Below are 16,439 nucleotides of genomic sequence, written 5' to 3' on the forward strand. Positions count from 1 at the left end.
GTATGTAAGGTAAGTATTGCTTTAGAAAGAAATAACCAGAATTCCATTACAGGGCCGCCCAAAGGGCAGGGCGACCGGGGCGGTCGCCCCGGGCGCCGTGGCTAAGGGGGCGCCGCAGTCGTATAATATTACCGCCCCGACATTATCGGTTCAAGTACCTTTATTTCACCTTCACGTTAAAAGTCTTATAGAAAGTCTATAAGAACCAGTTTCTTATCAATTCATTTCTATGTATAATTACTTGTGTAGCGTGAATTGTGACATGAACAATAAAAACTTGTCGTTCACTGAATAAACTTTGGTAAATACAGTCACTCTACGCATAGCATAGGCGTAAGTTTATATTTTTGCAGTCATTGAGTGAGCTTGTGCGCGCACACTGCTCCTGCAACCTGCAAGTCGTCATTGTCTCAAGCTGGGTGATAAAACTTCTTATATCTTATACTCTTTTCTAACCTTGTAATTTTTCAATTTGAAATAAATTAAATATTTCAAATTGAAAAAATTCAATTTAGGAATATCAACGGAAATTTAAAATTAAATAGATTTAGCCTGCAGAATACAAGGTTAGAAAAGAGTATGGTTTGAATATGGAGCTGTTCAAGCATGGGGGACTCTTCTTCAAACTTCGCTTCCTCCATTTGATAAATATGTGATGGAGACAATTGAGGATCCCAGAAGTTTGAAAGTGGCTACAGTCAAATCTCTTTTCAAGAAGGGAGATATATAGTCCAGTCACTATATACCTTGGTGCTTGCAATTTATATTGTAGTTCTGATTTTTTTATATATTATTTGGATACATGAGAAAAGTCCAGAACCAATTTCTTCATGCAAAATTTCCTTGTGCTAGATACAAGGTGGCCCAAAAACCTCGTATTTTCTGCTCATTTTCCAGTTTTCAGCTATTTCTGCAAAATCCAGGAATCGTCGGACGGAAAACTTTGCTCTAGCTTTTGTTTTAGATTATACAATTCTGAATGAAATGAGATCATTCGGAACTCTCTGTCTCCAATAAGTACTGAGTTATGATTTTTTAAAAATGAGTAAAATTAAAAGAAAGAATCTGATGAATTTTATTTTTTTATCAACAATATCCATCTGGAACATAGGCCTCATATGTCCCATTTATAAGAAAGGAGATAAACAAGAAAGCTCCAACTACCGTGGGATAACTCTGCTCAGTGTAGTTTATAAAATCCTTTCAAGTGTAATCAACAAAAGAATGACGATATATGTAGAACGAATCATTGGAGAGTATCAGTGTGGTTTCCGTCCTGAAAGAGCGACAGCAGACCAAATCTTTACAATAAGACAGATCACAGAAAAGTTCTATGAGCATGACCTCGACCTACACATTTTATTCATCGATTTTAAACAAGCCTTTGATAGTATAATAAGGGGTGAGTTATGGAAAGTACTAGAGCATTATGGCTTACCGAAGAAGTTGATCGAACTTGCCAAAATGTCAATGAACAAGACTACGGCCATGATAAAAGTTGGATCTAGAAAAAGTAGAAAGTTTGAGTTCAATACTGGCGTAAAGCAAGGTGACGGACTTTCAGCACTCCTATTCAATGTTGCATTACATCGTGTGATAGACGTCATTGACAAGAGAGGCAGCATTTTTCATAAAATGTATCAAGTATGTGCTTATGCCGATGACGTAGCCATAATTGTCAGAAGAAAAGATATCCTCCAGGACACGTGTAAATTACTCGAAAGAGAAGCACAAAAGATTGGTCTCCTAGTCAATGAAAATAAAACAAAATACATGAAAATATCAAGAAGTCAAGCGCGAAGGGTTCCACAGAGTCTGAGAATCGATAATAGGTTGCTTGAGGGAGGGAAAAACTTCAGCTATCTGGGTGTTGAATTGAATAATCAGAATATGATGAGCACCAGTATCAAACAAAGAATATTGTCGGGAAATAGAGCATACTACAGCAACATGAAGCTTCTAAAGAGCAGGCTCATCAGTAGAAGCAGCAAGCTTTAGATTTATGAAACCCTTATAAGACCTGTAGTTACCTATGGCTCTGAATCATGGACTTTGACTAAGGAAGACCAACATAATTTTAGTGTATTTGAACGAAAGGTGCTTAGAAAAGTGTACGGTCCTGTTAAAGAAGGAGAAGAGTGGAGAAGGAGAACCAATGCTGAACTTGAACTATTAATAAAAGGCCGTAGTATAGTACGCTTCATAAAGGCACAGAGACTAAGGTGGTTCGGACATATTTATAGGATGGATGAAACCAGAATGCCAAAAATAGTGCTTAAAGAGAAGCTTCACTCGAGAAGAAAACAAGGCAGACCAAGAATACGATGGGAAGATGAGATAAAGGATGATTTGATAAGGATGGGTTATAGAGGATGGAGAGGATTTATAATGGATAGAAACGTTTGGAGGAATGTTGTGGAGGAGGCCAAAGCCCACAATGGGCTGTAGAGCTATAGAAAAAAAACAATATCTTCCGATTGTTACCATTCAAAGTCCTTCTGGGCGTATTTTTGTACTCTACAATCTAAGACCAGGTAGAGCGCGCTATCTCATATAGATTTCTAGGTACACCTGACAACAATGCTCCTTGTATTGTGAAAAACACCTAATAGTCTGCTTCAACAATCATCACCTACTACTAGAAATTGGCCATTTTTTGTGTATTAGAATTTGGGCTTAAGTACGGTACACTCAACAATAAATTTTCCACTTTTCGTCCGAATTTGACTCATGCTGCTTGATTTTGGACCGCCTTGACGAGCCGAGAAGAATGAAGTGTAGTACGATGAGATCCGAGCATTGTGTCAAAAGTTATAAGTGTTTGAAATTTTGATCCTTGAGGTGTCCTTATGCGCGCCTCTCCACTAGGAAATACTAAAATGAAGTGCATCTAACGGGTGATTCTCATAGAACATAATCTCATGAGCTTATGTCATTGTGCGAAATATCAATGTGAGGACAATGTAGTAGGTGATGATGGTTGAAGCTAAAAATTAGGTGTTTTCACAATACAAGAGCATTGTTGTCAGGTTTACTTGGAAACCTATGTGAGATAGAGCACTCTACCTGATCTTAGATTGTAGAACACAAAAATAAGAAAAATACGCCCAGAGGGAGTTTGAATTATACATGGTAACAAATCGGAAGATATTGTTGATCAATAAATAAAATTCATCAGAATCGATTTTTTCTTTTAATTTTACTATTTTTTGAAAAATCATAACTCAGTACCTACTTATTGGAGATAGAGAGTTCCGAATGATCTCATTTTATTCAGAATTTTATAATCTAAAACAAAGGCTGGAACAAAGTTTTCCGTCCGATTCCTGGATTTGGCAGAAATAGCAGAAAACTGGAAAATGAACTGAAAATACCAGGTTGTTGGGCCACTCTTTATATAGCACAAGGAAATTTTGCATGAAGAAATTGGTTCTGGACTTTTCTCATGTATCCAAATAATATATAAAGAAATCAGAACTACAATATAAATTGCAAGCACACCTCCTTTTTATGTATATATTGACTGGATTAAGAAGTTCCTGTGACAACTGAAGAGGAATCAGCTTGTTAAACACTGCTTACAAAATCTATAGCATGATTTTCAAGGAAAGGATGCAGCCCATAATGAAAGTTATCCACCTGAAAGAGCAATGTGGCTTTTCTTTTTAAAGTGCAATACTTGGGGGCGCATATTAAAATCTCGCCCCGGGCGCCTATTACCCTCGGGGCGGCCCTGTTCCATTATTTCTATATTTTGGATCCCACTGAATTTGAAGCATATGGTTTATTAGGCACGATCATAAGTAACATATTGTAAAAGAAAATCACACTAATTTTATTGCTATCCATTTTGATCCATGGTGCAAACCAAAAACATCCTTAGGGATTTGGTACTACGGTATACATTACTGAAGTAAATAAGTTAGTTTGACCATTTGGTTTAGCTTTTGAACGTTCTTAAAATTGAATATCAATCAACAGTGATTAACTATGGTTAATAATATACATATTGTTAGTGATTAACCAAATAATGAGATTACTATGAATTCAGTGACTACTGCAAGATTTAATTCAGCCAAAGAAATATATTGATTCAAAACTACTGTTTTGGTAAAGGTAACTTTGGAACTTAAGTACGGTATTTCAATAAACATGAAATAATGTTTTAGTTTTCTCACTAAGCAATCTAAAACGTGACAACGAATATTATCAAAACATTTTGTTTGACAAAAAATTCAACGTTGATGTAATACAGAAAAATTTGATATAACTTAATACTTGATAAAAATAATTCAAAAATAATCTTGCATCACTAATATAGATATAAATAGATATAATGAGGTAATATAGAAATTGATGCGCAATTAACAATAGAAAATTTTATTAGTCTAAAATTCTCAATAAATCTTGTACAATATTTTTTCAATAAAATAGAGATGCCGAGCAGCAGTAACTCTAACAGATTGTATCACCCCAACTCGTTTAGATTTCGATTCCATAAGATTAATGTGTTATTGGATTAATCACATTTGAGTTTCAAAGTCTTCCAAAACATTTCCTATAAAACCAAAACTCAAAGAAAATATATTTGAACAAATCAATACAACATTAATCTTATCGGAATCTTCTAGACATATAATGTCAGGGTGAGCTGAAATCAACATTTTCAGCAAAAATAATGTTTGATATTCTATTAATGGCACATTCCAGAGCTTGAGAATGAGATATTCATGACGTCTAGACTTTACAAAAATTAAAAATTTTTAAATTGATTAATAACCTGTTCAATTCAAAATCCAGTATTGTATAGTAGGCTACTAAAGACTCATGACTTGATTGAGCCACAAGTTAGCTTCTAACACTCTAAATGAGGTGTCGAAGCTGAAATATTTAAAATATAAATTTTTACAATTTTCAACTATTGCCTGATTCAATCACAAATTTAATTTTACAGATACATCTATCAATTCTTAGTAAATTTTAATAAGTTGAGAAAAGCAGTCGACAAATACATATCAAATGTGTTTTGTGGCTTGTTATCTTATTTTATTTATTTTTTACAAAGTAAATGACACAAATGTAATAACATTGGTCGATAAAATAATAAGGTATAACAAATAAATTGGAAACTATTCAATTTTATTCAATGTATACATTCCACGTAAACTTAAGATGGATATGTATCTTATTCATGTCCAAAATATTATAGTACATATCGGATTCAAAAAATTGGATTCTTATATTTCAATGCCTCTTAGAGGAATAAAATAAGTTTAAAGAGTGAGGTGCTCGCTCTTTGGACTGTAGTTAATTAACTAAAATCAATGCAATGGCAATCAATTTATTACACAAATTTTTTAACCTAAATGTACTTCAGATAAGTATTAAATGAGTTGTATGAATTATCGGAAAGTAATAAACATTTAAGCATTCTGTCTAAGTTCCATTAACAAGTTGAACAAAAAACTGTTCTTAACATCAGGTAAGGGAATAGAGGCATAAGTGCAATTGAAACTGTAAACTAAAAGGGATAAATATACGGTGGGGAATTTATAAAGAGCTGAAGCAAATGCTTTCTGATGTTACAGAGTACAATAATTATTGATGATAATCATGGGATATCACTAGAATTTCTTATTAAAATAATCCATTAAGATATCATCATAGTGATATTATCCACGAGTTATTATCAAATGGACAAAAATATTTTATTAATTTCATTCACTATGTGAAGCATCTAATACCTAAAATATATAATAATTAGTTTACATAAGTAAATTGATCATTTTTGTTTAATTTGTTAGATCTAAGGATTGTGATTGAATGCTATCTTGCGTCTTACGTTTTCTCATTATACTCAACCTTTGGAATGTTTTCACAAATTAAATCATTTCAAAAAATATATACTACTCTTACAAGATTGGTTTAAATTACATATTGATGTAAAATTTGGTGCTTCGTATTTGTATCATATAGTAAGCGTTATGAGGACGATAAAGTATCTTCCTGGTTGAATAGATTGAATTGATTTCTATGAATAGATTGATTAAACAAAAATGAGTGTACAGAACATTCGACTGAAAACAGTCATACTGAAACAATGTTCCTAATTATAAATAAGCTAATCGAAATGGGATAATACTTGAAATAATGTTTTCAATTTGAAACTAAATACAAATATCAGTTTGCTTATTAAAGAATTATTAAGGAGTAATTAATATGAATCGAAGGAATGATAAGAGCTTTGAATGGCATGATTACTATAATATATTGGTAAGATGATGATAATATATTGTCTACCATACAGTCTATTCGAAGTTTAAAAATAATCACAAACATAACAAATATAATAACAATTGATTGTTTTATTAACATGGTGGCCTGTAATTACTACTGTAGTTAGATTTTATGGTCTAGGAAAGACCACAAGCGTATCTTTGATTTCTTAGATAAGACGTCCTTGAAAATAATGTTAATCATTGCATCTCTCGAGAGAAATTAACGTCTTATATTGATTAATATCCACAAGCATATATAGATTCATGATACCAATTAACTACCTATTGAATAGTTATCTGCAAGATAACTAACCTTATTATTAACAGGATATGCACACTAAGTAATGTATTGCAAGCATCACAACATTTCTTTCCACTGCCTAGTTCGCTTATCAATAAGTCTTTTGATCAACTTCCTCAAAAACGCCCTGGTTTGAGATAATATTACTTCTACGGAAGAAATTCGTATTTATTTACACATATTTTCAACAAAAATAAATAACCTGATGGGAAGCAATAATGTCTGGTTCAAAATTGTCTAAAAATACCACACCGTCAAATAAGAAACTAAGTTGAGCAACAATAGGCGAAAGCTGTAAGTTGACGTGATTTCTAACGATTTCCTCATAATAAATCAAGTCTCTGGATTAGGAAGGCTTCTTTGTTATATTTGGAAAACAGTTTTTCAACCTAGTTTTCTTCACATTGTAACAAATGTGATTATACACTAACCTAACACAATAGGTACACAAAAATAATGTTTATCAAACTAATGTGGTTGGTTAGGGAATGCTTGGAGAGTGCATGGCAGGAATAGGCATAGTTTCATGCTACGCAGTGTGCTTCTTCTTCTCAGACCCGCCTTTACTCTTGGGATGACAACAGTGCTGTTGCTGCAAAGTAACCAGGCATTGGCTTAGGGATAGCAGCATTGTTTGCGAGACAGCCTTCAACATCAGTAACTCTTGGTCCACGTTCCTTAAAACACCTGCAAATTCAACATGATACTTTGAAAATATCTGTTCATTTCAGAAAATGTCAGCCCAGTTCAGTTACTAATAAAACATACAAATAAAAACTAATAGACAAACTAATATAGGGTTATAATGTTCAACATAAATATGTCTCGTCGGGTCTTCTTCCTTTTTGTGAGTTCAGATGCCAAACTTTCCCACAGTCCCCTCCAGTCATGGCACGCTCATCCGCCAGGTGAATACCCCTGAGTCCCCCTTCATAGGAATACAGTGGGCAGTCATCCACCAAGTGCTGCATAGTTTGCACACCTCCACATGTGCAGTGGAGGTCAGTGGCTATGCCCCAAGTAGTCTGTGCTTGAGCACACCTGCCTGCAGATTCAACCTACACCACAGAGTCCTCTTCAGATTCACTCCTGGTGGGTCTTCCACCAACGTCTTATGAAACCTGAAACCATTCCTGCCGCCATAATTCTTCAACATCTTGTCTCTCAACTTCCGCCAGTCGGAGATAATGCCTAGACCTCAATTTTTCAAGGGGTGGATTCAGTATATCCTTCATTAGTGGGAGCTCTTGTCTGGAGGATAAGCGGTTCATCAACTGATAAGTCCTCTCTTTTCTTCTCAATGCTGGTGGCACAATGTTGCATCGGACACGCAACCACTCAGTTCTGTATATATTCTATTATTAATAAAAGCAGTATAACAACATGAAGTACCCTTATATTTAAAACATTTTAAAACTTTCAAGCAACTAGTTTCAAGTTTAAATCCATTTTAAAGTACCCTTTTATTTTTAAAACATTTTAAACAAGTAGTTTCGGCCTACTTTGACCATTTTCAAGTTTAAATGGATTTAAGATGGATGGGCCAAAGGCTGAAACTAGTTGTTTGAAATGTTTTATATAAAAGGGTACTTCATGTTTTTATTAATTTTAATAAAGTATCCCTTTACAAGTAAAGTGATTCTATTCTATCATATCTAATTCCATTTACAGTCAACCCGGTACATCAATGAATAAGATCGCATATATCATATCAATAAGCTGATTTATAATAATCAACCACAAATCTTTCAGGTGGGCCGTCTACTTGAACCGTTTTCGTCCGAACTAGCATCGGCAGAAAACTACCGAATGCGACCGAACGATCCCCCAACAGAGAAAGGAATAGATGCTCGTCCATTGCAACAGGTTCATACGGTCGTGCACGGCCGTCTCCGGCCGATCAAATTTTCGATCCGAATTGAATGGGATTTTCCGGCTCTATCCGGCCGAACTAACTAGACGAGCTGAGACAACAAAGTGTTCCTAACCTAAAATTGTTTCACAGTCTTGTTTTTTGAAGTTGTTCTGTTTTATAAAGTTGTAACAATGGACAATGAATAGTTGATAAGTTTGTTGAAGAGCATGTTCCATGTTGTGGGATATGCGAGACAAACGATATCATCGTCGTGATGTTCATAGGAATCTGTGGACAAAGATTGCTGAACAAATAAGATTATTGTAATGAATAACTAATTTAGAGGATATTTGTTTATTCAATTTTCAAAATCTCAATATAATCATTGTTTATGAAAAATTTTGGTGGCTATGATAGTAGTTAATTCAATAATTCGGCAACTAGACTGACGTAAACGGTTCCAATGGACGACCATATTCGGCCGAATTAACGGCCGGCAGATTCGTCCGATCCAACGGCCGAACGGATCGGTTGAATACGGTTCCAGTGGACGGTTACCCTCAGAATCACCAACATTCATTTACTCTGATTTTATATTATTCAATATATATTTTATGTATGTGATTTTATTTATGTGAAGAGTTATCAAAATATATTAAATTCATCAATGTGAAACTTACCACACGATGGTAATTCTTCTATTGATTTGGAAAGTGAGACATGACTTTGCTCAGCGCGAAACAAATGTTCCCGAACAGCTGAGAAGGCATCCCATACGGCTAAGGAAGATGGTGTCACGTTTGAACATTTCATCAGGTGTTCTCTCAAAGGTAGTGGAGGGTTCTTCTGCAATTAACACAAAACAATATCAGTTGAAACATAATTGTGAAAAAATAAAATGAAATGAAACCAGTAACCTTAAAAAAACATATTTTACTTCTTTTAAAGTAAAAAACTTGTTTGAATTATTGAAATAATTGATAATTATATTTGAAGCTGAACAAAAAATTGTAATTTCATTTTTCCGGCGATGACTGAAAGTGGAATTCTACGCAATGAAGCTAGTACTGCATTTCATCACAATGCATAACACTGATAATTTAAAATAATAAAAACGTCTTGTCTTAAAAGTTAGCTATGTGTGGATTTTATTTTATCATTATTTATTTTTTATTCATCCTCATAAATTACAAAAGAAATCAATAAACTATACAATATACAATGATATAATTAAATTATTTTACAGAATAACATTAGGAACTACTTGCCCAAAAGAGCAAGCTCGAGCTTGGGGAAGGAGCCAGTCGAACCTCCGCAAGCTAATAGCAACTAAGAATCAGTGAAATTTGACGCAAATTGTTCATTCACGGGAAAAAGGTTGAAGTTGGAGCAGCACATGCGCTTTGTAATATTTCATATTGTAGAGACAACAATGTGTGATATTTCTTCTATATTTGGTGTTGAAACATCGAAATTTGAAAATCTGCTTTGTGAAAATATTTTTGAACTGAAAATTTTGTGAAGTGAAGAACTACAAGACTTAAACTAGATAAATGATAAATACAGCATATTAAAAATCAGCTGCTGATTTTTAATATGCAGCTCAGTTACCATAGTTTGTTGATTCTTTTTTCATCACTAGTGTTCAATTTTATTGATTAAAGCCTTTATTTCAACCCAAATATTGGTCATTTCTAATGCAATTTAAATAACAAACTATATAGTATTATTATTTTTGTAGGGACGGATTCAAGGATCCAAAGGTTCAAAGAACCCTACACGTCAACCGAAGCTTATTGTGTTCCCAAGTAGTATGTTAGTAAGGCAAACTAATACCTGTGTTCTTTACAATGACCAGGAGTTTTTCCCTATGCTAACATCCCATTTATCACCTGGTTACTTGTCACAATCCAGAGTGATATGCTTGGCAATCTCTTCAGACTGATTAGTCCTCGTGACCTACGTGAGTTCCACTCCTGGCCTTCTTTGAAAGTCGTCCCGCTGAGGAAGGGGTCGCAAAGTTGCCTTTAGGGCGCCTGGCTCAGCCTATTGACCCACATTTTTGTTCCTGGAGTTTCACCCATCTCTGGTCTCTTGGGTTTTTCTGTTTGCCCCTTCGAAACTTTCCAGGGTCAAAAGCCTCACCTCTCCCAAGAAGTTTTGCGTGAATGGTTGTCCTTGTTTGAGCAGTGGTCTGATAAGCTCATCCTTCCTCTCCAGTTGGGATGATGTGATTGATCTTACATCATACATGCCGTGATCAGTAGAAGCCTTCTCAATATTGATAGCCTCTACATAAGAAAGCAACAGAATTTCCTGTGCAAACTATGGTAACTGCTACATATTAAAAGTTTGTAGTGTTAATGTTGATGTTGTGGAACTTTTCCATGATTGAATAGACTTAGAACGTTGTCAAAAATCCACTTTAATTAAATAAAAATTAATATTTTACAGGAGCATGCTTTCGTGTGTGCTCACACATCATCAGCTGTAAGTTACAGTAAAATATTTACAGTAAATATTTTACTGTAACTTACAGCTGATGATGTGTGAGCACACACGAAAGCATGCTCCTGTAAAATATTAATTTTTATTCAATTAAAGTGGATTTTTGACAACTTGTAAGTCTATTCGATATTAAAAGTTGGCTGTATTTATCATATCAACCTATTTCGGACTTATTTAAATTTGGAAGAGGAATAGCACAAGGGTACCTTATTTTTCCTCTCCCTATCATTTGAACGATGTACTTAATGTAAGCATGAAGAATAAAGTATGTGATACAAAAAAATGATAAAATTGAACAGACTTGGAGCTTACTTGAGCAATAGCATTAGCGTGATATTCAGCCACAGCTCGTAATCTATTAACCCATTCTTGACGAGCGCGTGCGTCTTGGGCCCGCAGCTTGAACAGTTCTCCCGACGTTGAGTTCACTGTGAAAGTATTCGAGTCCTCATCACTGGGAGATATGACGGCTGCTTCCAAGTGGACCCAGCCTCTTGGTTGCTGCCTTCTTTCCGTCTCATTCTACAAATAAAAAAATTGTAATGCAAATAAATATAACTTTTAACCCCGCTTCCACACTCTTCCAAAGTCCGTACAAATGACGACGAGCGCGAGAGTATGCCAGCGCTCGCCTTCACTTGCCTACAAACGTTACATAGTGTTGGCAATTAGGCAAACGACTTGGCAAAAGTGTGGATTCGGCATAAACTACTTTTAAAACGACATAGAAACTAAAGGCAGAGCTCTTCAAATTGTGAATGAGTTGACTGACATTCGTTTTTTGAAAATAATACCTATTTAATGTTACTAATGACTAATACCTATTTCTGTTACTATTTTTTACATTCGCAGTGAGTAACGTGAATCATTAATAGCGGACGTGCGCTTTCTGACTTATCGACTAATTAAATTGAAGTCTACATTGAAGTCACATAATTTTAAATAAAACACTTGTATTCTAAGTGAATTGAGTGAACCATTTGTTGATTTAGTGGAGACAATCACTGATTAATTATGAAAATCATCAGAATTAATATTTTCTTTTATTCTTTAACACATTCACTGATGAAAACTATAAAAAGAAACATTAATACAAAACATGAGTGTAAGTAATCAGAAAAGGAGTACTTTTAATGCAAAAGAGTAACTAAATATACACATTTTAAAAAAGTCCAAATATTTTTATGACAATGAAGAGAGTAGGGGGATTCACTCATTAAGAAATCGATTAATAATCTTAATTTTGATTTAGTAGCCTAACTAGGTTCAGTGGAATAAATGGAAGATGTAATAAAAGTATTTTCTTGCTAATTTGTAAAATGAGGGATGAGATTAACAAAAAAATTCACTAAAAACAATGTCAATTATACAGGGTGTTTGAAAAAGAACTCCCTAGTTTTGATGTGTCATAGAATCTGTAAAAAGTGATATACACTATTCTAGTTTGTGGTGTTTGATTCAGCAACTGTCCAAGTTTTTCCCCCTGCAGTTGGCAGACCTGCTTGACCTTGAGACGGCGCCAGGGAACAGTTCCTTCAGTTGACACACGCTTTCCGGGAAGGTGGATAGGGAGAGCTCGCCCAATTGCATGGCCACCACGACGCCCGGACTAAACACCTCTGGACTTTTTCTAAGCTGATAAGATATTACAGTTTAAATAAATAAATAATTTTATTTGTGAAAGAGCAATAATGCATAAACAATATCGTATTTTTCGTTAAATTATGAAACTCACTTGCTTCTTACACAAATAAGACAGGCGATTGACGCAAATACTAAGACAAGACAGAATTTGCAGGAAAGAGAAGTGCCAATAGGATTGAGAAGAGGTAGAAGAGTGACGAGTTTTCAAGAAAGGAAGGGGAGAACAAAAACTATAAAAATTGACTGTTTCTTGCCTGCCTGAGATAATATTAGGCCTATATCTTCATGCAATCAATACTTGATTACCTTGTATACCTTTTATTGTTTCAATAGGTATACCTTGTAAACTAAGGCACAAACTTGTAATATCATACTCATTTTTACAAATAATATTAATTTGACATCTAATCCGTGTCGTACATTCACAGCAGTGTAAATAAGTACAGTTGTATAAAAAATATTTCACTTTTATTCTCGATCACTTATATTTTTTACTTGAAAATATGTATTTGCACAAAGTATGTTTCCAATGATGTTGAGGTAACAGTTCAATTTGAAATGCAGTGTAGATGTGTCAAGTTAATGATAAGAAATACTGTACGTGCGATACAACTTACCAAATAATAGTTTAGAATTCCTTTTTTGGGGTCCAAAATGAACCACCTATATTGCCAACCCTTTACGACATTTGTGTACTTGGAAAGTTGGCCTTCATATACTTCTGTTGTAATATCCATCCTGAAAATGAAAAGCAAAAACGGTAACAGACACTATACAAATTTTCATACCTCTACTGAAAGCTAGGCTATTTCACTGTTACATTATCTATCATTCAATTAATCAATTGAAAAATTAGGTTTTATAATAATTAAATATCATTCATTTTATAATCTTTTTGTCGATTATTATAATTTGATAATTGCTTTTAAATTTCATTGATATTTCTTTCCAAGACTTTCATTTTTTATCACAAAAAGCTAGATACTCACACACCAGTGGCAACGAAAGTGACAGGTACAGTGAGTATATTATTCCCATAAGCTCTAATGGGATTTTCATGCACGCTAGGCCACGCTGAGTGGGAACAGTCCTATCGGAACTAATGGAAATTTTATTTTCATTGTGGCGGCCACTTTCACTGTCACTGGTGTTGGGGAAAATATTGGTTAAGTTATACATTGCTTGATAGTTCTTAGTGGCGATCTTAACTTTGAAGAACTGCGACGAGCATGTAAGTCCAACTCACATACGATGCGGTCTCACCTAAGCATGATAGAAACACATCTGTAGAAAGAAAACTCTAGAATCGTTCATGCTGTCAGAAATCACCTGCTTATTGGACCACCAAGGCCCTTCTACCCTATCTTATAAACCCCCTAACATGATTGAATCTGATGTTTCTTGATTCTTACTTTTTCAACATGAGTTTCCAATGATCTATTCTGTGGCATAACGATATAAATAGGGCTGAGAATACATTTTCGCACATATTTTCAATGAGATAACCGTGAAAGTTATTTCATTTTTTCCATTCTTCAGTAGCCCTAACCAGAAAGTAAGCTGAACGATCATGCCCCTGATGTTGAAGCGTTGAAGGTGACCGCCTTTAACAGCGGTGCCCAACCTTTCAGTAAATGAGGGCCGCACATAATTTCAAATGGATAGTAGCGGGCCGCAAGCTACCTATCCTTCTAGCAAATTTTCTGTCCCCGCCTCAACAGCTAATGAGAATCAAAACATATCTAATCTCAAATTATTTGAATCTGGAAAATTGTTAGGATGTAAGGTCTAAAATAAATTGATATTCACGTTGTCTGGAATCGGTTGAGGCAGTATTTGACGGTTCTCATCACTACGAGAGATAAAGACAAAAAGCAGTTCTATTTGAGAACTGCGACATGGTAAATTAAACGAAGTAATTCAACTCAACGAAGTGACTTGAAGTTTGCTAGCAGTTTCATTATGACTTTTGAAAGTAACATTGAATACAGGGTCGGGGCCTTATAATCAGGCGTCGAGGGTTGCATGTCCCCCGCGGGTTGTATACTTCTGACCTATATACTCAACTTGAAATTATAAAGTTGATTTGAGAGACATTGATTCAATTATGCTTTGTAAAATTTTAAAGAATAAAACAGAACCTGGTCTCATGGCTTAACCTGATACAGCCATTTCCAGCTGTGTTGTTTCACTTACAATACAAGTCAACAATAATATTGAACCAATAATCGACAATCTGTCAGTTGCTAAAACCTACATTTTCAAAGATCAAAGAACCCAACTATTATATGGGCGGAATAGACGCGCGTCTTCATTCATGACCTCTAATGGGAAGCGTTTATTTTTCTTTTATAGTGTACCCCATAAAAGATCTTCCTGTTAACGAGCGGAAAAAAATTAAAGCGTCTCAAGGTGCAATTATTTAGCGACGCGTGATTAGAGTCGCCATGGATGGAGCACATAACCTATAAATTCATCAGATTCGATGATTTATTGGATTTTTATGTTTTATGTACATAACGGCAGATGAGCTGGAAGTGTTTGCTACTACATTGCTGATGCCCGTATAGTTTCAGTCAAAAACATTTTGCTGTATAATTAAGTGGGTTCATTTTGTAATATTGTGATAATGACTGACTGGCATTTTAATAAGTTATCTCTGTACCTAGCTAAAAATTGTTCAGCCTACACGTTTTTTAAAATGAGATTAGGCTAGATGTTGAGTGTTAAGCTAATATTAAGATGTTGAACATACAGTGATAGCAGTCACACACATACAGTAATCCAACAAGGAAAATAGTCATTTCTTTTGATGAACATAGATTATTTCAACAACCAAATATTGGCAGATAATTAAGAATAATAATTGCCTGAGAGGGCATGAGCGTGAATATGGAAATTCAGTTTACAGAATAAATAGTATAATGCAATCCATCCATTTAGAAACTTCTAGTTTAAGGGTATTGGATTATTTTTGAAACAGGAAAAGACTTAAAAAAATAGTGATTTAAGATAACAAGGAATAGTGGGGAGGTTAACCAAAAATTAATACGTAGGGTACATGAATATTTTTTCTCCAAATATTCAAACTTACCTCTCTAGAGATGAGAAACTGCTATTGCAAACATTCTGCTGCTCATAATGATCCAAAACGCAGTACTTTTTCTTGGGTCTTTTCTTTTTCCTCATCACATGAATATCTTTCATTGCTATTGATGACACAATATTCAAGGGATGTAAACCACATTATGAAAGAAATATATCACCCAATACTACAATAGGCCTATAAAGTTACAAAACTATCTCAGATTTGAATATTATCAATTTACTATACCAGAAAATGAACAAGACTTACTTCGAACGTTGAAAATGAATAATCTGATCACCATTACAAAAGGACACGAGTGAAATTGTTACTCAATGCTGGAGCTAGAAAACAGAAATTTGTTAAATAAATAGTCAGCCTATGCTTTCTTTATTATTGACTGTGAATGTGAAATAATGTCAGCTGATTATCTGTACCTACAACATGGATGATATTTACTGATGACACTGATCTCTTGATCTATTATAACATAAACCCTCTACCGTTACAGCACCAACTACCGAAGCATGTAGCATAGACAGAGCTGCTCCCAGCTACACAAGTTTCAATGCACAGAGAGCTACTCATTCAAATGCTACGTACTATAGTGAGGTCCACGTTATAATGGAAGTGTAGAAAGATAGGAGAAAACCGTTGCCAATCCTCACTGTCTTGTCAATGCCTTCTTGACGGTAGCTGATACAGAAGGATTGACGCGGCCTTTGAGGATGGTGAGTCTCTTGCTCTTGCTCTTTGTGATCTGAGCCG

At 34.7% G+C, this 16,439-nt stretch overlaps 1 protein-coding gene across 2 annotated transcripts; it reads right to left on the bottom strand.

Annotated features, from left to right (window-relative positions):
- Nucleotides 1-4,364: 4,364 nt before the first annotated feature.
- LOC111052097 (oxysterol-binding protein-related protein 11) lies at nucleotides 4,365-16,210 on the bottom strand. Of its 2 annotated transcripts, none has more exons than XM_022338719.2 (5): nucleotides 15,681-16,210; nucleotides 13,204-13,324; nucleotides 11,255-11,464; nucleotides 9,115-9,280; nucleotides 4,365-7,266 (listed from the first exon to the last, which is right to left on the bottom strand). In XM_022338719.2, exons 1-5 carry the CDS (start codon nucleotides 15,791-15,793, stop codon nucleotides 7,109-7,111), a joined length of 768 nt encoding a protein of 255 aa, XP_022194411.1. In that variant the 5' UTR covers nucleotides 15,794-16,210; the 3' UTR covers nucleotides 4,365-7,108. The 2 variants fall into 2 exon arrangements, with proteins under 2 accessions (XP_022194411.1, XP_022194412.1); XM_022338720.2 differs by having other exon boundaries at nucleotides 15,942-16,165.
- Between the last annotated feature and the right edge of the window lie 229 nt (nucleotides 16,211-16,439).

The sequence above is a fragment of the Nilaparvata lugens genome, chromosome X, assembly GCF_014356525.2.
Source record: "Nilaparvata lugens isolate BPH chromosome X, ASM1435652v1, whole genome shotgun sequence".
Taxonomy (NCBI): domain Eukaryota; kingdom Metazoa; phylum Arthropoda; class Insecta; order Hemiptera; family Delphacidae; genus Nilaparvata; species Nilaparvata lugens.